This window comes from Brachyistius frenatus, unplaced genomic scaffold (assembly GCF_029030835.1).
Source record: "Brachyistius frenatus isolate BFR_SWC_R1_liver_20210118 unplaced genomic scaffold, ASM2903083v1 Contig_168, whole genome shotgun sequence".
Classification (NCBI taxonomy): domain Eukaryota; kingdom Metazoa; phylum Chordata; class Actinopteri; family Embiotocidae; genus Brachyistius; species Brachyistius frenatus.
In genome coordinates, this window is record NW_027210767.1 from 213059 (window position 1) to 237500 (window position 24442).

A 24442-nucleotide genomic window follows, 5' to 3' on the forward strand; every position below is an offset into this window, starting at 1 on the left:
AAAAGGCCAAAAATGATTAAATGTACTCACTTTATTTTATTACAATGGCCTGATTTTATGAGGTATGCAGGATGTTTTGGACCCGACCGATCTTAATCCTTCCCTCTTCATACTCTAGTCTTTATTTTTTTGCTATTTATATCAATTTCTAAGTTATTATGGTTTTAAAATCCTACTGAAAATAATCCCAAACAAAACAAATCATGTTTTATCAAGTTCTGCCTTTAACCACAGCTGGATGCACCTTTTTCTCGTTTTGTTTACTCTGGTCAGTGACAGTTTTCAACCCATTTATCCCGCAGATGGGATTTTTACAGAAGAAAACGCTGCAGTGTGTCCATCAGTGCTGCTCTCATTCAGTCAGCGAGGACTCCTCCGGCTGCCTCCCCGCTGCTTTGTGTTTTCAGCCTCTTGTTGTGTTCGGAGCGGGGCGTTGCCCGTCCTCGGCGGCGCACATCGCCGCCGGTCCGACTCCCGTCGAAAACAGTCCGACGAGATGATTAACAGCCAAGAGTCGGTTTTAATCCTCCGCTCGCCTCCTGCTGTCAGAGCTGCAGGCGACATCAGAATTTTGCGCGGCGAGCGGGGAGCCGTCCGGACGGGCCGGTTTGCTGAGAGCAGATGTGTTTGTGATGTCTTGTTTTCCTCTAAACTAGATATATAAATGGACTGGAGAGTTTAGTTGAGTTATCCTCGAAGGAATCTAGTTTCTTTTTTCTTTTATAGTTTTCTATTGGTTTTTTTTCTCCACCATTTTTATGCATCTTGTTAATTAACACTTTGAAAAGACTAAAGCGAAAAGAAAAAAAAAGTTGAATTTCTCGAAGGGTTTTTCGTCTCGGCTGAAGTGGAAAAGTTATTGTCTCGCTATGCCGTAGAGACCGACGTCAAACAGAATAGAACATCTGACTTTTGGTGATATTTTCCTTATTCAGTGTTTCCAATCAGGATTTTTTTTTTATTCTGAAACAGGTGGATGCAAACACAGCTGCTACCGACACGATTATTTGTGAATGTTTATGAAATGTTTTTAATGTTTGTGAGTGAAATTTCACACCTTTAATATCTTTTAAGGCTTTTTTTGGGGGGAGGAAATTATTTATTTGGTTTTTTTTAACCTTTTCCACCCGGCTTGTCCACAAAGGCTAAATCATTAGTTTTGAGGATGACGTTAATATACTGTCGTCTGAGATGATGTAAACACAACTGTGTGTGTGTGTGTGTGTTTGTGTGTGTGTACCTTGCTTAGAGCCGGTGTGGTCGGCGCTCGGTCCCGTGTTCGGGGTGTATTTAGTGTCCCGTGTGGCGGCGCTGTGACGCGTCCAGTCGAACTCGTCGGTTTTGTCCTGAGAGAACAAACACACCGCCTCGTCCTCGAAGCCACACTGGAACTCCCCTGAACACACACACACACACACACACACACACACACACACACACACACACACACACACACACACACACACACACACACACACACACACACACACACACACACTTGTTAGATAAAGTACAATAAATAATACAAACAGGTGATTTACTGATGATAACACCTCAGCCTGTTAAATTTAGGGATGTAATTTAATTGTTGCTTTCAAAAATATCCTAAAAAAAAAATATCTAAAAATGGTTTGGATTTCATTTCTGTTTTTATTTCCGTGGAAATCTCTGTGTCTTGGTTATTTCCCTTCCCTCTACCCCATCGCGATTAGTTTCGTCTGTCCCTCATTGTCCTCCTCTCCCTACTGTATTCAGACTTTGCTCTCTTCCAAGTTTGTCCGTTTCCATATGTTTTTGACAGCCAAAAAGTTCTTTGTTTGTGGTCAGTTCTTGTTGTTTAGTTAATAGTTTTATATATATTCTCTGTGTTAAAGGTAAAGTGGTTTTGTTTTTGACTGTTGCATTTCCAGTTGCCTTTGCTTTCTTTGTGAGCTCTGCCTCTGCTGTCTCTGGGATTTCATACAGTGTTTGGAACTTTTGTTTTTGATATCCAGCTGGTGCTTTTTGTCGTCAAAGTTTTTAATTTGCATGAAACCGCCTGTTTCTGTTTGTTTGGGTCCTTCCTGCTTTTGAATCTTAACAGATTTATGAATCTAAGGCAGCCAGACTTGGTGCAGTTTTACAAGCATATTTATGTTACCTGGGAGGATGCGCTGCACTACAGACTGAAGTCGGGGAACAACAGTGTTTGTGCAGTAAACAGCAGAGATGATAGAGAGACTGTAGCAAGACTGACTGCAGCTTTACTCTCTGCTCTGATTCGTACAGTATCTGCGGCTGTTTCCAGGTCAGTTGGTAGATATTTGTTACTGAGAAGGAGACAACTACAGTCTTTCCTTCACCTCCCGCATCTTGTCGTCACTCTTGGACAACGTATCATTTACACAGCTATTTAAAAAGAGACATAAAATCTGTTTTAATCAGAAGCCCAATGCAGATCTTCATTTGGAAATTTGCTGTTTGAAACCGGAGCAGAGCTGAGTGTGTAATTGTGTGTGTCAGAGTGGACAGATACTTACTGAGATGTGGGTTAACAGGAGCTGTGGAGGGACAAAAGACAAGAAGTCAGTCAGTGGCAGTACAACAGGAACAGAAGAGGGTTCTTCACAGAACCAAAAATATTCAACTTCAGCCTCAGAAGAAAAGTCAATTCTGAGAGTATTTAAATGTGAATGTCTCATTAACTCTTAAAATGATGATGAAAACTCAAAACAACAAACAAGAAGCAGAAGAGTTCTTTCAGTTTAAAAGAGGAAGCCAAAAAGAGAAACGCAACCAGAAGCAGGCTTGACACACAGCTGTCAGTTACACCACACGTCACATGTTTTTCTATCTTCGTGAGGACCCTCGCTGACATGGAACCGGATTCTAAACTGAACAACTGATGATCACAAATCTCCTAACGAGGTCTAAACCTTATACTGGTGCTGGTTAATATAATGTACAAGTACACACACAGAGACACACATCGGCGCAGCTGATGGAAACTGACTGCGCGAACAGATGCTGCATCGCTTGGCAACGAGCTTGAGCTTCGTTATCAACCAGCACTAATGGATGAGCTGTGGGTGCTGTCAGAGTGTGTTCCTGTACTTCTATCACTGTGAGGACCAGTTTTAGACATCCAGATAAAAGACACAGCTCACGTGCCACTTTTCGTATGTAACCTTCAAAAACGTGTCTTTTTTTTTTTTTTTTTACATTTTGACACTTCTGGAAGGCCAATCAAACCATATATTAAACTCATTTTGCTATCATCTTTTCAGAGCGTAGTGTAGATGAATACTGGTCGGGTCAGAGGTTTCCTGTTTCTACTGTCTTATGTTGCACACAGCTGCTGCACAGAGAGGCACCTACCAAACGCCAATCAGCACAGTAATCACTAATTGCAGCCTGGTTACAGCACAAAGCTCCACCGTTCTACATCTGCAGTAAACTGTGGACAGATAACCAATCATCCAATCTGCCCTGGAAAAATACACATGTAGCAGCAGGGTCGAGGCCGCCGAGGCCACGACAGATTTATCTGTAGTTTTTAGTTTGATCTGATAATCGGTGCTTGATCATAGGATGGCAACATTAATCAGAGTCTCATCTGCATATACATTTACTTTAATTCACATAAGATGTCACCAAGTAGGAGCACGTACAGTTAAAAAAACAGCAGAGGTCCTAATATATAGCCTTGTGGTACACCACCGTTTGAAATTCACAAAGTCACTTTTGATGCTCTGGTTCTGTTTTAAATTATCTGATTGATGATTGGCACCAAAACTAACTCCTCATCATTGGCCTCAGGTACATCTTCATCTTCAAATTATAGTAATCTGATTCAGGATTGAGTCACAAAAGATAGGACCATTTTACTCAAGCTTTTTATCATTAAGTCAATGTGACCTCCTTCCTTCCTTTTTATTTCGGTAACTATCTTTCATCATAGTTTTTGTTGACAGAATGAACTGTAACTGTCAGGATGGTAACGTAAGAGGAAGAAAAGGACAAAAATAAATGTCATTTACCGACAGTGAACTGGGATGTTATCACTGATCTCCTGCTGGAGTGTTCTGTGTCTTTTCACATCAAAAAAGCTGTACAGATGTGAGACACATGTCAGGTGAGGAGGTGCAGAGGGCCACGAGACCCAGCTGAGCAGCATCAGGTGGAGGTGTCTACCCTCACGGCGTTGCCGATAGGACACCCGAACTTCCTGTCTGAACCCTCGCCGCTTTTGCTGCGGGGAGTCAATGCGACGAACGGGAGGCGAGGGCTGCGAGGCGTTCACTGACAGTCCGTCAAAACTCGACGTCACACAGCAGACGAGTTGGTGTTCAGACCGTCTCTTCTTCTCCCATTTTTGTTTGTGTCATCGTCTCCCTCTGTGAGCTTTCACTGCGTTTGTTTCTCTGTTTGTCAGCCTGATTTTTACTTCTGTTCTGCTGCTTTTATTGTTGTGTTTTTTTTACTTTGTCGCGTCTCTGCAGTTGAGTTTTTTTTAATTTTTTTTTTTAGGTTCCCATCAGGATTTATGTGACAGCTCAACAGTTTGCATTTCTTTTATACTCTTGTTTTTCCAGCTTTTTTTTTTATCCTTACTTCATACAAATAAAGAGAAGCACAGCAGCAGCTTGTGCGCAAACAAGGAGACACAACAAGAAGCAAGAAGTAAACGTGTTCAGGACGACAAAACAAATGCTGAAATCTCATATTCAGGTCTCAGTCACTCGGCACAGATATACATTATTAGTTAACGTACCATAAATATTCCCTGCTGGATGAACCAGGTTTTTTTTTTTTAATCAGAGACAGATATTTATCCCTCATGTCTTCTGGTTTAATGCTTCCTGACGTCAACGTTTCAACGATTCTTCACCAGTTTATAATCAAATATTTCCCTTACGGATATAAGGACCTTAAACATATTCAATCTGGTTAAAATCTACTTAAAGATCCTGTTTTTTATTGATCAAGTCTACAGCAGAGGGGCGAATATGACGACCCTGCTTTGACCGTGAATTTTTACTATCCGAGACAACATACCGCTGTATGTGATGATGCGTTCGGTGGCGTCGCCCTCGCCGTAGCGGGTGATGGGGGTGAGGCGGATCAGGTAGGACTCTGGTTTGAAGAGTTCGGTCAGGTTGTAGGTCAACAGCTCGCCTTTCTGGATGTTTCCTTCCATGGTGATCTCCTGCTCCCACCAGCGCGACTGACCCATCTGAGGCACACGGGAAAAATGAATAATTAACAATTATTGTTATTTGGACTCGTTCGGTGAAATCATTTAGCGCAACATCTCACGTGCGTTCAGTCAATTTTATTACGATAGTAATACAAATAACAGATCATCTACTAATATCTGCAAAATCTTAAATTTTAAATACTGAATAAAAGATGACCAAAAATCTGAATACATCACAGTTTTTGTTTTCTAATGATGCTAAACTAAAAGTTTAAGCAGTTTTGTCTTTCCAACTCCACAAAATTAAAAACAATTCTTATTTTCAGTTTATGGAAGTTGTGATTTGGTGCGAATTTCAGTCTCGTCTGAAGTCATACTTGAGTTTTCTTGGGATTTCAGATTGAAATGATTTCCTTTTAGTATATTTAGATGCTCTAGATGTTGTGTGTGTTTTTTTTTTTTTCCATTGCTGTTCCTGTTCCTGAGTGCGTTACATCTCAGAAGGTTTCCCTAAAACACGTCGACACTTCTTCCTCTGCCTCTCTCTTTTTTTTCCCCTCTGCTCTTACTCTTCACATCATTTTCCGTCCCATCAGCACTTCCTCTCTCTCTCTCTCTCTCTCTCTCTGCAGCACACTGGTGTGGATGAATGAAAAGACAAGCCGGTTGTCATGGCAACAAACCCTCCTCCACCTCCTCCTCTGAAGCCAGGCTTGGTGCTGCTGCAGGAGCCTCAGGTACAGTCTCAAGTCTCAGCATCACAGCAGTAAAAGTAAATATTCATTTTTCATGTTCCTCTCCTACAGACAGACTTCTGACTCCGGAAATGTTCTGAAGGGTATTTTTTTTCTGCCTCATACTCTCACTACAATTTGATCTCTGAATCTCTGAACACCTTGTCGTTCAATAAGAAGATTTAGTAAAGCCGGGCTCAGCAGTTCGGTTCAGCTCCGAGCCACTTTTCATTCGGCAGTGGTCATTGCATGCAGCGGAAACACGAGCCTTTAAATGCATTAAAAAAGTGTGTTCGTTTCCTTCAGTCCATTAAGGAATTAAATGCATTTGTTTAAGCGGTTCGTTTTTTTGAGGTTGCACCTGAAGGCCGAGGCTAGTTTTCCTGCTGGTTTATTACGTTATGATAAAATGTATTGTGGTCATCCACATGCAGTAAATAGTGGCCTCTTATCGTACGGCTTCCGATCATCATTCCACTGGGATTTACATCATATCTAAAAAATTTTATCTGGAGAAGATTTTCGACATTTTTTGTTTTGTCAGAAAGGTTTTCAGCACCCAGGTATGTATTAGGGAAAGTTGGATTACGAGACACTCATTCCGGTGAAAGCTGATGCATGTTTCCATATTCCTCCACAAGGTGCCTGCATGTTTGAGCTCATTAGCGTCCTTCCTGGTCGAGATGGTAGAGAGCTGAGCGACCGAGACTACTTCCTGTTGGCTCCCCCCCCCCACACACACACGGATGAGTTAAAACACATTTCTTCTCGACCTTATTGAAAATAATTCATCATGATGTCACTTTTTTAGTATTTTCCAATTGTTTATGACAATTATTCTTAAGGATATGATTAAGTTAATGAACATTGATCGGAATAAGAGACAGGAAACGGATGGATGGATTAACCTGTGAAAAATGATTGTTTAAAGTTTTGATATATTATGACACAGCTGGCTTTGTAGCTCGTGTTCAAAGAAATAAAATCGGACAGAAAACCAAGTTTAAAAAAATATATAATTGAAATAATGATGGAATGAATTCAATTATTAAAATAAAAAGAAGAAAATAAACAGATGCGTAACATTTGTGTGTTTTTTGCCACAGAATACAAAGATTTTTTTATTTTATTTGGTAAGACATGATATCTTATAGAGTTTTGGACTGAAAAATAGACAGTGAAAGAAAATAGGAAAGACTTTTTGAAATCACTTTTTCTTTTTTCAGATGTCCTGCAGTTTAATCTGCAAAAGCCCACCGATTCAGCAGCTGACGGCAGAGCTGCACTCCTGAACGTGGAGCCGCAGAGAGGCCGAGCGAGGCTGTGTCCTATATCTGTCAGTGAGACAGAGGATTACCTCCAGCTACTGCAATCTGGCCAGCGAGCGTCTCTCACACACACACACACACACACACACACACACACACACACACACACACACACACACACACACACACACACACACACACACACACACACGCTTTTGTGCTGCTGTACTTGTGAGGACCCTGGCCCTGATCTCAACCTCCACCACGTAACCTGAGAGTCCAGAAGAAAACTGCGCGTCCTTGCGAGGCTAGAAAGATGGAGGCACTCTTGAGTCTGAATGTTTTTGATGCTTCAAAACGCACCGACCGCTGCAGTACAGCTGCGGGTCACGCGACGCGTGTCATGTGACGTCCTTCCAGCACCGAGAGGACACGTGCAGTGCGACGACCGGGATTAAACTCACTGTAAAATAATATCCATCTTTTCCGGACATATCGTCAGCACGAGTCAAGCTGAGTCACAAACAACTCTTTTTTTTCCCGTTCATTTTGTAAATTGTAATTATTAAATAAAATCATTGTGTAATAACTGTGACAGGTCTGCATATGAATGAAGTTTGGATACCTTGAGTTTAAGCGTCTTATTTTTGGGGTAGTTGGCTAAATTAGCACAACCATCACGCTTTTTTCGCTGTTGAAGGCTACCTTTATTAAATTCATAGCTGGCTCGGTGCACTCGGATCGTGCCGTGCGTCAGCGATGGCACGCAACACTCTCAGAAACCAAATCACTGGGAAGCAGTCAGAACAGTGTTACAGAGCCCCCCCAGTCTGAAGTGTCGTCTCAGTGAGTGTAAAACAGTCTTAGGTCCCCACAACATAAGTCAAACAAGCACACGCGCGCGCGCGCGCGCGCGCGCACACACACACACACACACACACACACACACACACACACACACACACACACACACACACACACACACACACACACACACACACACACAGAGTTTAATCTGAATATTTTTACACATCATAAACCTCCTGGAGCTGTTTTACTGGCTTCATTAAAGTTTATCAGCTGCAACAAACACAACAGAACACAGACCTCATTCTGGTGTTTGGTCACATTTACGATTGCAGACGGTTCATCAACAGTTTATAACAAACATTCAAATCCAAAGTAAACGGCAGTTCAGATCAGGAGGGAACCAATTTCAGACTCATCTCGCGTTTTATGAGCGAACAGGTGACAATATATCTGCGGCACCGTCAAATATAGAAGGAGATGATGAGCAAAGCCTCCAACTCAGGGAGGCCGACGATTCAATTTAATATATTTTTTTAAATTTGTTATAGACTCCTTGTGATGCTTTTAGGTAACACATAAATTACGATCCAGCTATACTTTATGTGCTCCGCAACAACTTCCACAATTCCCAGTAAAATGAGCAAATGGTGGGCATTCAGGTTTCACTAAAAATACAGAAGATTAAAATGCAATCCAGTGAAATGCACAGTATCCAAATTAAAAGTGCTCATTGGACAGAAAGTCTTATGTCAGAGGAAAATATCCGTATGTAGACGGCGCTGCGTTGGTTTCGAATCAGGGATCACTCATAAAGAGTATGTAAGCTGTATTTAAAGGCTTTATCAATTGTATATAAATCATTTTCTAATGCTTTATCCTTCAGTTGTAAACCATGAGGCCAACCCCATCTGTTTGAAACTGTGTGACTGTGAGACCCGGTTCTTGCTGTGTGCGGTACTGACCTGCCTGATCCCGAGTCTGTAGGCCAGGATTCGGTCCACGGCGTTGGGCTCCATCTGAGTCCACTGCAGCTTGAAGCCGTACACTCGAGGTTTGTTCTGCCACAGAGCGCTGTAGGTGTCGTAGTAAAACTCCGGCGCGTAGGCTTTACCTGGTAGAGACGCGGGGGGGTCAGAGGTCACGAGGGGTGGGAGAGTTTTTTTATTTGAAATGTGAGCATGTAGCTTGACAGAGGGGGAAATAAAAACATTAAATATCTGAACAGGCAGTGACAATAAAAAATAAATAAATAAATTAAAAAAATTAAAAATTTAAAAAAAGGACCGTCGGACCCATCGGACCCTGAGCAATAAAAAAAACATAAAAAGCATCACTGAACTGTGCTGTGTTGTGTTAAAGTATCCTGCGATCGACAAGCACGAGGCTGCTCGCTCTGCGACTCCTCACCACCCTCTGAACTCGGGTCTGATTGTCCCCCCCACTCCCTCCCTCCCTGTACAAAAACACAAGATATGCAATCTGGCTACACGAGCCTCATGGGGGTGGAAAAACTGGAGAAACAGAATGTGTTCAAATAAGCTTGAATGAATTACAGCCAGACTGTAACGTGAGCCGGGGAGGATTTAGTGCACATCGATTGGTCTGTCTGGTCTGTGACGGATCATGTGAGAGCCTTTCATCTGATCTGCTGGTGTTTACAACAGCGAAAGCAGCGGGGGGGGTATTCTCTCAGGTCTGGTTTCGTTTTGTTCTACGGGACTGATGTCTGTTCTGATGTCATTATGTGACTTGAATGAGAAGATGAAGCTTCAGAGTCTTCCTGCTGAAATTAAGACTAAAGGGATAGTTCAATACGCTCGATACCCCTTCTTCAACGCTGGTTCCTGAACGATACTTTTTTTTGGATACCAATTATTTTTTAATTCATTTTAAGAAAATGTAAATTACATTAAATTACAGCATAACGGCACAAACAACTCTTTCGTTTTCATGCTGTTTAGAGGGGGTGGGGTGGGGGGGGAGAGTGTAATCCAAATGATTTTCTGTAGCTACAAATAACAGATGTTAATGCCTCAGTAGATGTGATCCTGATAGGAGACACTTCCGAGCCTCATCCGGCACATATGGCTCAGTGCTGGAAAGCAAAGGTGATGAGGCTCATATCTGCCACACGTGTCCACAACGTGCCGATTTTAAGGTGAGTTCTGGCTCGCTTCGCGTCAGCCACACACGTATTTATAGTTGGTTTGAAATGACAAAGCATTTTCTCAACAGATAAAGTGAAGGTGACTCTTTTTCTGCTGCTTCGATTCGAAGAAATCCCTCCATTATAACTCGGTTTCTTTGTTCCCTCCGTCTGAAGGTGCGAGGAGCCGCGTTTGTCTCATAGCTTCAACTTCTGACACTTTTATTCTGGAGCTCTGCTGCCGTCTGATTGGCTGCCGCGGGATGAGTGAGGTTTAAAATGCCAGCGCCGTGTTCACACCTGATTAACGACAACAAAAAGCTTCACCTCCGCAAAAAATGACGAGCCTGGCATAAATCGCCGTCATTTCTGATCGGCTCTCCGTCCTCAGCTTACAACGGCCCCTCTTTAAACACTTTCTGCTGCTGCCTGCAGAACGCGCTGCTGCTCGGCGGGCCGGCCGCTGATAAGAGGCTTAGCGCGGCCGCCGTTTTTAAAAAAAAAAAAAAATTTTTTTTACAGGAAGTCTCGCAGCGCTGACAGGGTGTCTCTGCGGGGGAGCTTTCATCGGGAGAGGACGGAGATACGAGTCGACTCAGCCAGAGCGCAGACGCAGACTCTCAGAGCTCTTGAAGACTCCACGTCCACGAGAGACGGAAAAAAAATTAAAAAAATAAATAAAAATCACACCTCGTATATTTCTAAAATTGTGTCATTATATTTGTATACATGTGTATTTACTGCTGGATGGAGCTTAGCGGGTAAAGCATTTCGCACGATTGTACTTGTAACCGTGGTGACAATAAACATCTTGAATGTTATATTTAGACAGACGGATCCAAACCTGATCCATCCACACACTCAAACACAACTCCTGATCCGGAAGCTGTTTTTCCTCCAGAGCAGCTTAAAGTCTGTTTAATATTTGATGCGACGTCAAAACTTTGAAGAGTACGGAGCCCCTCCCCCCTCCCCGAGAGGAAAATACAATTTAATGTTACCTCACAGCAGGCTTTGCTTTCCCTTATGATAACGTTTGTGTTACGCAGCTTTAGGTTTTGAATTATGTTGCATTAGAATAACTTTGCTCATTATAAAATTTTGCATCGCCCGACAGTATATGTAGCTTTTCCTTCACACTATTGAAATAAAAGTGCAATAAAAGCCAACAAGTCATTTATGAATGGACAAACATTGAACACAATATCTGTGTTTTTAGTCACATTCAAACAGAATCTGCCTCCGGCGGCGAGGATGCTAACATTAGCGGCTCTCCTGCTGATATAGCGGCTGCCCCACCGACATGTACAGGAGGACGGGCTTGGGTAATAGTTCAAAAACATCTACAATACCTTGCAGCTTGCATGTGGATCTCAATAAATGGGCCAGAGATGTCTGACTTCGCCTACCAGAAGTCACTGAAAATGTTCTTCAAAACACCCGGGACCATCTGCAGTCGCAATAAAAACCTGCAAACTCTCTAAATGAGGAAAAGTCGCAGGAGGGAAATCAATTCGGATGAAATGAGATCCCAGATATTCGTTAAGTGTTCAGATGGTTGCACCATCTGAACAAAAGAGGAGGTAGAAACGGGTCCAATCCTCCCGCAGAGTGAAGCGTTTGCTGTCAGTGTGAGGCCAGATGTGTGAGTACAGATGTGTGAGAGGACGTGAAGGTTTCCAGAAGCGCCGGATATTATTTATGACGCCTTTTACCCCCCCCCACACACACACACACACACACCACCACCACCACCACAACACCCCCGAGGAGGCTCTCCGTGCTTCTTAATTTAAAGATGAGATAAACTCTAATTAACCGTCACATTCTCTTCACCAAGATACAAACGGCTAAGAAACCACGTCAGACCGCCGAGCTGTTGACAGAACCAGCAGCGGGAGACGTCAGACTGCGGGTCCTCTCGCACACTCGTACTGGAAGGGGCGGTCTTCTTTCAGCACGAATAAATGCTTATTTTTTTCTGACAAAAACGATCAAATCAATTAACTTTCTGTCGTCTTGGATTGGCTGTTCACAGTCATGCCGACCGCGGACTCCGCCAAAATAAAACGGCAAATTACACAGTTCTGTGACAGCTACACATGTAAGTAAAACATAATTACAAATTTTAGAACTCCTTGATTTTGCGGTCAAGTTTGAAATGATTTCGATGTTAAAAAAATGTCAGGTGTTCAGGAGGAGTCGGGTAGTTAAAGTCTGAACCTTTTCTGCACGAGTTCAAAGTCAAGACAAGTATCGGGTCGAACAACAAGTCGCAGGTAACGTCTCGTAAAAGCCAAATTCAGTCTTGAATGAGACAAAAATGAAGTCTTAAGTCACGTTAATCCGAACCGATAAAGGCCATGAGTACGAGCCAATCAGATGCGGAGAGGGGCGGGTCTTTGCAGAAAGCAGGTGGGGAAAGAGATGCAGTCCGCGCTGAAGTGTCTCTTGTTGCCATGGTTACATCTGAACCGATCTAAACACATACACCAGACGATCAAATTTTTTATAGAGGTAACGTCCCATCGTGCCTCAGTCAGGCCGCCTCACCTGTGACCAGGAAGGTGCAGCGTCCCGCCCCGGCCTCGTTGGTGATGTCACAGGTGTACTCGCCGTATCCTTCCCGGTTCAGAGCTCTGACGTGGTAGTTGGTGTCGTCCTTCTGGTCGCTGAACTGTCCGACGGTCAGCAGGCGGGAGCCCAGCTTCCACTCGTATCGCAGCAGGCGGGCCGGGTGAGCTCGCAGCAGGCGGCAGGTGAGGCTGAACGCCCGGCCGAGAGCCTGGCGGATCTCCGTGTACACCGGCTCCACGATGGGAGGGACTGTGGGACAAGAGAGACAACATGAGACGACGGACAAATCACCAGTGGCTGAGGAGTTTCAACACAATTGAGGTCATTAATCAGGTCACAAACCTGTCGGGACGAGTCTCAGATCTGTGAGAGACAGTCTGACAGGACAAGATTCAAGTCTGAAACGGCAAATCCAGAGTCTCCGGTCTTTGAAGACAAACGAGACTCAAGTCACATCTCAAGACTCCATAGGACAAGTCTGAAGTCCATCAGGAGAAGTTTTAGGCCACGTCTCAAGGTTTTTTTTAGGACAAGTTTGTAAGGACAAGTTTCAATACACTCAAGGACAAATTCTTTTAAGACAACTGTCAAGTCTCTGTTAGGACCCCTCTTTATGATCTTAGTTTTTTCTGTAGCTGATGTCTCTATCGGGGTCACTGAAGTTTAATTTGATACAAATAAGTTGATCTTTGGTTCAGTGAAAAGTGAATTGCTGCGTTCAAATGGAACTTGTGAGCTCGTGGTTACAGTACGTGAAGTCGTGGTGCTCACTGTGCTTGCCGTTCGAGGTGGTTAAGTCATAAAAGCACCGTTGCCAGGCAACGACAACATGGACGCAGTCTAGAAGCCACACAGGCTTACAATTTAGCAAGCTAACGGGCGGGTAAGGTAATGCAGAAAATACAAAGGCACAGATAGAAAGGTGACGAGGCCGTTGGGAAGATGAACATTATCATCAGACGTAGGCTGTTATCTAAGTTATGAAGACAAACTCTACATTACTAAAATCACAATATATTAGCATCCAACGTAAAATTAACTTCCATGGCCTCTGCCATTTCCGTAAACGTCACAACTCATGAACTCGAGGCTTCTAGAAAATTTGGAATACCGACGTCGTGAATACCACAAGAGGGCGCCGTTCACACGGACTCTTCTGGTAAATACGACCACATTTGAAAGGAGCATTTTCCACACTGATCCACGTCCAGGTGTTGGTATGCGTTCCTCCGAGGTTCACTGTGACCTCAAACAAAAAATTTGAACAACAGATTTTTTTAGAAAAAGTAATTTTTTTTAATCATTTTTCATTTGTTTTGACGTGGTTTGTTGAACCCAAACTGACCTTACAGCTCGACTCCCTGAAAACCCGATAAAACTACTAAATCCAGACTGAAAGAGACTAAATTTAACCAAAGTTACAGCTGGTGCGTTTCATTTCCAGCTTTCTAACGTCACTCTTTGATGAGACGTCTCTAACATAACCTTAAACCTCTTAAGTTTGTGAAATATTCAAACTCAGACGGGTGTTAACCTTCGACGCCGCAGAGCTCCGCTAAAGGGCACAAAGCCAGAATCTGTTCTGTCTTTTTTTTTTTTTTTTTTTAAATCCCTCCGCCAGGACTTCCTCAGAGGATTTCAGTCACATTACAGGTGTCACGTTACAGATTAACGTCCTGCTGTCAAACATGGGATCAGCAGACAAAAAAAAAAAAAAAAAAAAAAAAGCAGCGGTTGAGGCGTCCGTCCTCTGACTTTTCAGCCGCAGAGAAACAGATGAATCATCTGGATCCTCGCTGACGGAGAGAGTACAAACGCTGCCTGGCTCCAGGGACGAGGCAGCGACACCATAATAAAGTTTAGACAATATCTAAAGTACGAAGGGAGTCTGAGTTAATTTCCACCACAATGAAGGACTGCATGTGTTTGAGGCCTTAAAAATCCTTTTTTTTTTTTTTTTAGCATGAATTAAATTCTACTTCCAATTTTACCCCCCAAAAAAGCACAAACATTTGTAATTCTATCTAAATAAAAGAAATGCACTACCACCTTAAAATTTAAACATTAATCTACCTTAACCTTTGCCCAAGTCTTCACCCTACAATTGGAACTATTTATTCACCTGATGGAGACTCGCTTTATGGCCAACCAGTAAGTCAAGTTTTATGTCCCCACAACGTGAGTAAGACAAGAATACACACACACACACACACACACACACACACACACACACACACACACACACACACACACACACACACACACACACACACACACACACACACACACACACACACACACACACACAAGGTTGCAGAGATAAAGGTCTACGGTTCATCTCGACCGCCCCCGGAAATGTTTCCAGGACCTTCCTCCTGTGAGGGAATCAGTCCAGGAACATCTAAAGGTCAGCTGGACGACCGTTGCCCGACGGCGACCTTCAAGCCGAGCTCTCCGATTGGTCCAAAAGAACAGACTTCTGACCCTCACAGTTTAATTCCCACAATGCACCACTGGAGCCAGTGTTGCAGCTTGTTAGTGAGCCCTTTTTTTCTGCAGTTTTTATCCCGATAACTTTGAAATAAAAAGTTATCCCGGGAAGCAGCGGTCTGTCAAATACATTTGTTTATTTATTTACTGTGTGGTATCGAGAATCGTGGAATTTCATCCCAGCTGTTCACAACATTTCAGACAGCAAAATACAAACATTTCTGTAGGGATTGTGAGGACTTTAGTTGGTGGGATTTGACTAAACAGCTGCTTCTGTATGAATCGCATCACCTTTCAGTTCATTTAAATAAACAACCGCAACACATGTTTCTGAGGACAGCAACATCATAGATGTCCAGAATAATCCCAAATACAATATTTTTCCTGGAACAGCTGCAGTAATCATTTCCCTTTTTTGTTTTTATTCCTGTGTTTCTTCACTTCCCTGTAATCCAGTAATTTCTATATGAACGCCGCTGCGATTATGATTTATGAGGATAATAATTCATTTCAAATTTTTGTAAAATTTGTATACAACAGCTGCTGTCATCAATTTCCCTCTTTATTCTCCCACTCTGAATATTTATCTTTTCTGCGTCGCAGCACGTTGCTAACTTGTTGTTTAAAACCCCACACAGAGATGGGATTGTGGGGACGTCACCTCCGCACATCACTATCGTCCCTGTAATCCAATAAGAAGACCAAATGTCTGCGAGGGATTATTTTCAAAGTAAAATCCTTATAAAAAATATTTAAAAAAAAGAAAAAAAGAAACTACTACCAGCTCATTTGAAATGTTGCTCAGAAGCTTTTATCTTCAAGCTTCGAGAGGACTTGACAAGTGCGCTCATTAAAGTCAGAGCGGGACATCATTAGAAATGAGAAATAACACAAACAATAGAGCGGGAAATGGATTTTGGGTTGGTATAGATTTTGTTCTGACAGTCGGGACAGTTTCGAGTTGACGTGGAGCTCGTTTTCCTTCCGCAGATTTATGATTTATGTTTCTGCTGTTCAGCAGCTTTTTTTTTTTTTTTCCCCTCGAGGATCAGCGAGGTTTTCTTTTGCTCAGTTAGAAATTTAAATCTGCGTTGCGTGTGACTTGAATGTTGTTTCTCTTATTTCAAAGTAATCCACCTGTAATCTACCCTCACTTTAATCTTCTTAGTGTTGCTGCACGGTGAAAACAGAAAAACACACTGCAGGAACATTTTAGAGAAGAGTCGATGTTAGTTTTTTACACGAGCTGAAAGAAAAAAAAGAAAAGAAAAAAAAAAAAACGCTGTCGAATTCACAAACAAACATAAACAAGTGTGAGCAGTAGATTCTTCTCAAGTACCTGCAGTTCAAGAAAAAAGAGCGGAGACGAATATAATTCGAATATAGGTGACATTTATGTGAATGTGAACATTTTCAGAAACAATAAAAGATAATGACCTCAACTTAAAGTACTTCATTAGCTTCCATCTGATGAGGAAGATCATGTGGCATAATTGAAAGCTTTTTTAAATTTTTTATATTTATTCATATTTTTTAGATATTTTAATGTCATTTTGTTATACTTCATTGACATTTTTCATATATTTTATGATGACTTTTCAGACATTTCATTGCTACTTTGAAAATATTTATAAGTATTTTTCAGATATTTCAATGTCCTTTTTCTGATACTTCATTCAAATTTTTCAGATATTTGAGTGTTTTATTGATCATTTTCAAACCTGAATATAACTGATGGGTATTTAACAACTGCAGCAGATCCTCTGCTCAAAGTCTGCTTGCTGCCACTAAATCAGATTATGGAAAACAACAAAATATGTCCCCCCCGTAATTATGCAGATGACACAGACATTTACATAACCACATCACCAGGGGACTGTAATCCCACAGACGCTCCGGAGTAAGTGCGCTGAACAAATGAACGACAGGATGCGCCAGAATTTTCTTCAGTTAAACAGAGATAAAAAAAAAAGTCACGTAATTGTTTTTGGAGACGAAGAAAAAAAATCTCAAAAAGTCAGTGGTCGGTTTTATTCTGTGAAGTTGAAAGCCAAAAACCAAGTCGCACGCCACATTAGGACGATTGCAAAGTCAGCCTGCATCACCTTAACAACACATTGAAGACTAAATGACTTGCGTTTATCCTCTTCGTCGACTCGTTACAGTTTTCCCTAAAAGATTCGAGCTGACTCAACTGCTGAAGCTCCTTCTCACGTCTTTACGCCGACTTCCTGTCGATCAAAGAAGTGATTTAAAAATCCTGCCGTTAGTTTATGGAGCACCGAGAGGGTTTAGAGCCAAAATAACATTTCTGATCTGCTACTACGCCACGAACCATCCCTGGAACAGGTCGGCTTTTCTGTCCCTGGAGCCGGAACTAAACACAGAGAGGCAGCGCTCAGCTTTGATGCTCCACATATCTGGAACAAACTCCCAGAGAGCTGCGGGTCTGAACGTCTGCTCCGGCTCTCAGTTCTTTTAAATCAAGGCCGAAGACTTTTTTCGTTTTGCCTTTTATCAAATCAAAGCATTTCAATTTTTTTTTACACCGCACTGTAACATTTACTATTTAACTTTTTTTGTTGTTTTTTTGTTTTATATCCACCTGTTGTTTTTACATTTTGTCCTGGATTCCCGTTTAAAATGCCACTTAGGTTGTCGAGCTTATAACTTAAGCTTGACTCGTGACCAACAACATTCACGACTCCACAAACTCACAGGATCTCTCGTGCGTCTTGAATATTTATTATAAAAAGGATCTTACAGATTCTTGTAAAGATCCAAAACGGTAAAAAAAAACCTCCTGGTGACCTTTCGTACCGATTTAAATAAAATAAAAAATAAATAAAAACTTTAGCCCTTTTATCCACATTATAAACGATAATCTCCACCACCGATTATAAGAAATCACATCCATCTCCACTTCGATCTGCTTAAACTGGCTTCTATGGTCTCCTCTCTTGACTTCCTGAGTGCTTTGCACCAAATCCAGATGAATCAGCTGGAGAAGAAAAAAGCAGGAAATGTAAAAAAAAAAAAAAAAAAAAAAAAAAAAAAAAAGCATCACTGAAACATCTTCACGAAAATGGTGAGTCAGTTTTTGGAGCTCGGCTGCAGATTCTCTCTGGAGAATCGGGACGAGTCGAGCTGCAGAGGAGATCGACTCTGACAGCCTTTTAGTGCAGCAGGAAGCCAAGAGCTGCGAGTCGTCCTGTCACATCCTCTCACGGTATTTAGTGCGACACGGCAGCCTGCAGGTTTCGACGGAGCGTGACTGCGAGGTGGAGGATTCGATTCTGTCCGCAGACGGGCAGACGGCATGTGTCCGTCAGCCCCCCCCCCCCCCAGCAGAGGCGTCGTAACCGGCTACCTGCTGAGCCGGAGCTGCTGGTGCGCGTGTCTGTGTGTGTGTTTCCACCGAGCTGCTGTTTTGATCGAACGGATGATGGATGTGATGCAGTTTGATTGGATGATGTGACATTTTGTCTGCGGGGGGGCTCACGAGTCGAGGCAGCTGTTTGTTTACGTCTTCGCCGCGCGCTGCGTTCGGTTTCAGCTGAAAACGGATTTTTTTTTTTTTTTTTTTTACTGACAAATGTGCAACGGGGCGACGACGACAGAGGACGCTGAAGGCGGCTGATTGGACATTCAGACCCCCATCCAACTTTTGTCCATTTGATTTGATTATTCGCACAAGAAAACAGTGTCAAAAGCTGATGTTCACTTAGTTTGTGTTGAATTTTAGTCTTTTTTTTTTTTTTCCCTCTGAGATTTTGGTTGAGTTTTTTTTAATTTTTTTATAATTATGTCTTTGGAGCATTTTGAGGCCGCAGCTGTCTCCATCTTTGTGTACGGTTACCATGGTTACAGGCGGTATTCCAGTCTATGTGTCCATGACCCTCCGCTCTGCAGCGATACAACAGAAGGACTCTTCTCAATGAATCGTTTTTCATCAAACTCTGATCACCTAGCGTTAGCATCAGCAGCGAGCTGTGCTCTCCCATAAACTGTATTTACAAGTCAAGGAGCTCCGAAAAACCTCTGGATCCAAGAGACTCCCGTTCACCAAAGTCATTATGGTGTCATTAGCTAAATTCAGTGCTCCTGATCAGTGTTTCACGGCAGCCTGCAGGTTTCTGTGGAGCGTTACTGGGAGGTGGTGGATTCGATCCTGTCTGCAGATGGGCACAAGGCATGTGTCCGTCAGCGGTGGTCGGTGCGCCCCTCCGGCAGCGGTGGAACCAAACCGAAATCACTGCAAAGCAGACCCAAACAATCTAAAACCAGTCCAAAAAGGCCAAACCACACCAAAAACAGCTTAAACCCAGTACAAAACCAGACCACACCAGTCAACCCAGGCCAAAACCCAATCCAAACTCAGACCAAAACCGTACCAAGAACAGTCTAAAAACTATCAAAACCAGACCAAACCAGTTAAATCAGTCTAAACCAGACCCAAAGCAATCTACAACCATTTTAAACCAGAACAAAAAGTCCAAACCAGTCCAAAAAGACCAAACCAGACCCAAAGCAATCCACAAATATTTTAAAACAGTCCAAACCAGTCCAAGAACAGAGCTGTGATCTCAACACCAAGTTGTTGAAGATGTTTGGATCAGCAGCCAATCCGGAGCTGATTTAGGCTCTTTTAGCTTGAAATACTTTGGATGTTGTTGATCGTATTTCTGAGAGCATCCTCACGTTACATTTAGAGCCTAAAACCTGCACTGAGCTGTCCGTGTGTGTGATGTGAGATGTGTGTGTTACCTACACTGCACCACCAGCTGGATCAGGGCCTCCCTGGGCTTCACGTTGAAGCCGTTGTACTGACTCGTCTGGCAGCGGTACGTCCCGCCCATCTCCCTCGACACGTTGCTGATCCTCAGGACGCCGTCGTAGCTCTCGATCTGAGCCGAGCCGTCCGGCATCAGGAGCGGCGCCGCCGCCGCCGCCCCGCTCTCCTCCACCCGCGACCACAGGATGATGGGTTTGGGTTTCCCTGAGACCAGACACTGCAGGTCCACTGTGTCGCCCTCCTGAGCGATGAGGTGAGAGCGCCCCCTGGGGACGGAGAGCTCCGGAGGAACTGCAAGGGAAAGACAGATTTTTAGGGACTGCAAAAAAAAATATTCCGGAAGGTGTGTCTGTTTCTGCCGTGACTTTTTCTGGTGTTGGCTGTTTTGTTTGTTCATTGTTTTTACGTCTTCAGGGACGCTACATATGAATCAGCATCGCAACAACGCAGACAGTAGAGGATGTAAAGCGGACAATTAGTGTGTCAGCGGGAAGTCCCGTTACAGGTGAATACAGATGGAACAAAGCAAATGAGACGAGCGAGAAAGCGGTTCGATGGCAGGTCTGGCTGCTTTTTGCCCACGTTTAAAAATATCACTTACAAAGGAGCAGTAAGAATCACAGTCTTGTATATTTAATGTGAGCTCTTATTGTGAAGGATGTCTTCCTCCTCTCATTCTGGGACTGGTTCATCTGCCCCGACAGTTTACTCACATAATGAAAAAAGTTCACAAAAAATTTGTACATTAAACAAGCTTTGTGTAATTTCATAAGACTTTACCAGCAAAGGAAACCACATCTAGAAATTATATTAAAATAGTGGCAGCATTTCCGTTTGCCTGATGAAGACACGATAGAACAGTCTTATTTTTTTTTTTACCGTCCAATGAATATTTTTTGGAGCTGTAGTCCAATGTGTGAAGTCTTTTTTTTTTTCTCCCCGTCATTCAAAATTCCCCCGAGGAATTGCATTGCATCCACAAAAAGAATAAAAACTGGAGACAGTTATTTCATAATTATGACTTATTATCGCCTCATTACGAGATGATGTACAACAGACTAATGAGGCCGGAGCTGGCAGCCGTGTTGGCAGATTCTGGGTGACTTTTTCTTGTAACCGGGTGGTTAAAATTGATTTGGGATGGTCATTGTAATTGAGTTTTCCGCTGTGACTAGTTGGTCAGAGGATTTCAGACAATAAAGAGAGACGCGAGGCGCAGACGCTCCACCAGGTGTTCAAATGTAGACACGCTGACATGATACTCAATTCCTTTTTTTTTTAAATTTAGTCAGACATAAACTTTTACTAGGATGTAATTATTTTTGATGTCCATCAGACATTGGAGGGGAAAAAAAGACCATTCAGAACTTGCCTTAGAATCTTCATGTTTTTACGTTTTCTTCAGAACCACAGTAATTCACTGATCTGGTGGTTCACAGCAAAAAGGAACCGATGACAGCTAATTGGGCACACACGCCGATACCATGGCAACAACACGCTTCCTGTTTCACGTAAAAGTTTAAATCTGTTTACACTACTTTTATTGTTTGATGTGTCATTTTCCAAAATAAAAACGCCTCCGTTTCGAACCGAGGAGGAAATAAAAGCAACTTAATGCCTCTGCCTTCTCAAACAGTGACGACTCTTTGAACCGCGAGGTCTTTATTTCAAGATTATTTCTTGTGAACACGAGTGGTTGAGACCTCTGGTGTTATTTTCTTTGAGTGTGATCCTGGGTAATAAGTAATAAAGAGAAATAAGTGGTTTTCTTTCATGTCTGATGTGGAGTCCGTCCTTCATTTACACACTGTTGTGCGGAGAGAGGAGGGGGTGGGGGAGAGGGGCGGGGGGTGGGGTGGGGTGGGGGGCGTAGCTGCTGGACTGTTTTAGCATTTATTTTCCTTATGGGAATGCAGCAGCGACCCGAGCGCGACCTTCTGTTTTAACATGAAACATCCGTCAGCGGGTGTCACGCGGCCGAGTTCAGACCGCAGCGACGCTTCGATTAAAAGGACTCCGTCCTCCACTCCCCCCACCCCCACCCCCCCTCCGTCCACCTCCCAGGCTCTCCGAATGTTTCATCCCCCTCTGCCAAGGTCACACACAGACAGGAAGTCCACTGCCGCCGGCAGCTGCTTGTGACGTCCGTCTGAAGGAAAAGTTCGGCTTCTCTTCTCTCCGCGGAAACTGAACTCGGAGGTTTGTGACGGAGCTCTGGGGCTGCGGGGTGGTGTTTTTTTAAATTTATTTATTTATTTTATCAAAGTAGAAGAAGAGGAAGAAGAAGAAAATAAACTGCAAGTGCTGCTGCAGCGTTGTGTCGGTTTACAGAAGAGGACAGGAGGACATCCATCACATCTAAAAAAAATCAACCTTATGATTGTTTTTGATGGACAGAGGCTTCTAAAGTGTACAGGAAAAACACAAGACTTCCAGGAAGAAGCCAACGAAAGCTTCGGAGCTGCTGATGTTTGTGAAAACAGCAGCTTTAATCCACATCTGCAAAAAAAAGTCATCTCCCATTGGGAACACGCTGATGTTTGTCGACTACAGCCTGAAACAACGGACATTTAACTGTGACCGTTGAGCCAAAACAATTAACAAAGCCAAACTAAATTTATCTGAAAACACAAAAAAAACACACCTCCCTTGAGGTCACATGGCGTTGAAATAAAAACATAACTATCTCCTCATTTAAACAAATCAATCTTTAGCTGCTTCTGAACTTTTGATGGATGATTTTGTCTAATTTATTACTTTTTATCATCACATCACAGCTCGCTATGTTTTTTTTTATTGCATTGCTGGTTTTTCCTGACTAAAAAAAGGAATCTACAATAATGTAATACACTTTTAATTAGCCTCACGAGAGGGTTAGTTTGGCTTCAACTGATTATTATTCTCATTATCCACAAATATGCGAATTTTTTGTCCGTCATGGTTTCTCAGTTCAAAATATGGAGTGAAAATGGTGCAAATATTGTTTACAGATTTAAATTAAGGTTTTGTATCGTGTAAAATAATCGTACTCACATGTCTGAGTATTTGCGATAAAACTATTGCTGGAGACACAAATCTTCACTTTGTGAAAACGAACCCTCTCACAGACGTAAAAACGTGTCAGCCAATCACGTCGCTTTTCTTACAGCCAATCAGTGGGCAGAGATTTTTAACCTTTGACCATTCAACGTAAAAAGGAGCCGAAAGACGTCTGTGGAATAAGGTTCAATTTCCTTGTCAGTTTTTTTCTTTTGTCGTGTCTGAAATCAGCGAAGCAGCTGAAGTAGCTTCGTAGCACAAAAACATCATCACCATTCGTCCTCTGAAGATTTGAAACATCTACAGCATAGGACAAGTCAGAAAACAAAATCCTGGTCCTGTCTTTAGCTTCAGGTTCTCTCAGGTGAATGTAATAAAGTGCTATCAAATCAGGGGGATATCGATTCAATTCTGGGAAAAAGGATGGAGAGGTGTTACGGGAGGGCGGTTCAGGTGACCCCCTGCTCCTCCTGCGTGACTCACCTGTGGTGGATGAAATGTTGACGTCGATGCTGATCTCCGGGGTTCCTCCGTTCCTCAGCGACGCCACGCAGGTGTAGGTGCCGAAGTCGGTGAACTTGAGGTCGATGATGTCGAGGTTGGTGGTGCCCGGCGAGACGTCGGTGTCGGTGTGGGTGATGACCATGCGCTCGGAGCTCCTCAGAGGCCGGCCGTTCTTCAGCCAGCCGAACTGCAGCTCCTCCGGCGGCGTGGCCTCCACCTGGCAGCTGATCTTCACCTCCCGGCCGATCTGGATGTTGTCGTCGTTGTGGTATGGGTCGGGCGTGATCCAGAAGCGACCTTTACGAAGACCTGCAACGGATGAAACGCAAAAAAAAAAAAAAAAAAACAGAACTTCAATCGGGCTGAAGGTGAAGCTGGAAAACAAAAGAATGGCACAACAAGAAAGCAAGTCAACTTCTAAGACAACGAGGTGACTGGGAGGCTTCTGAGCCGAGGTATCTGTTCGTAGTAAATTCCAGCCTTCGAAAAACAGCTCAGTGTAGTTCAGCTTCAAAAGGAGAGAAGCTACATGTGAGCAGAGATTTAGCTGAAAGAGAGTTGAAGTTCAGTTCAGCTTCATTGTTCTGCAGGAAGAATTCTGTTCAGCAAAACACCAAAGCAGACGTCAACAAACCCGTGTGGGAAGAGGAGCTGCGGAGGAGGAAATAAAGACGAGCGAGGTAGAAGAGAGAATGAAGAGAGGAGGAATTAGCTGTGTAGTATTTGACAGAGGATTGCTACTGATGAGCAGTTATTATTATTATTATTATTATTATAGAGCTGCCATGTGGGAGGATCTATTTCCGTGACTTGATTTTCACAGCGGCTCACAGTTGGAGCTCTTCGACTGACAGGATTCATTACCGACACGGTCGACCAATCAGATTGTCGTAACAGCCG

General features: G+C 43.0%; 1 protein-coding gene across 1 annotated transcript in view; it reads right to left on the reverse strand.

Annotated features, from left to right (window-relative positions):
* LOC138631888 (MAM domain-containing glycosylphosphatidylinositol anchor protein 2-like) overlaps nucleotides 1-24442 on the reverse strand; it is a 46511-nt gene that overhangs the window by 11028 nt on the left and 11041 nt on the right. Inside the window, exons 5-11 of the mRNA XM_069717078.1 lie at nucleotides 23522-23851; nucleotides 19976-20290; nucleotides 12691-12963; nucleotides 8954-9102; nucleotides 5038-5215; nucleotides 2520-2540; nucleotides 1241-1396 (exon numbers count right to left, since the gene is read on the reverse strand). Coding sequence (XP_069573179.1) covers nucleotides 1241-1396; nucleotides 2520-2540; nucleotides 5038-5215; nucleotides 8954-9102; nucleotides 12691-12963; nucleotides 19976-20290; nucleotides 23522-23851 — 1422 coding nt within the window. The remainder of the gene's footprint in view (nucleotides 1-1240; nucleotides 1397-2519; nucleotides 2541-5037; nucleotides 5216-8953; nucleotides 9103-12690; nucleotides 12964-19975; nucleotides 20291-23521; nucleotides 23852-24442) is intronic.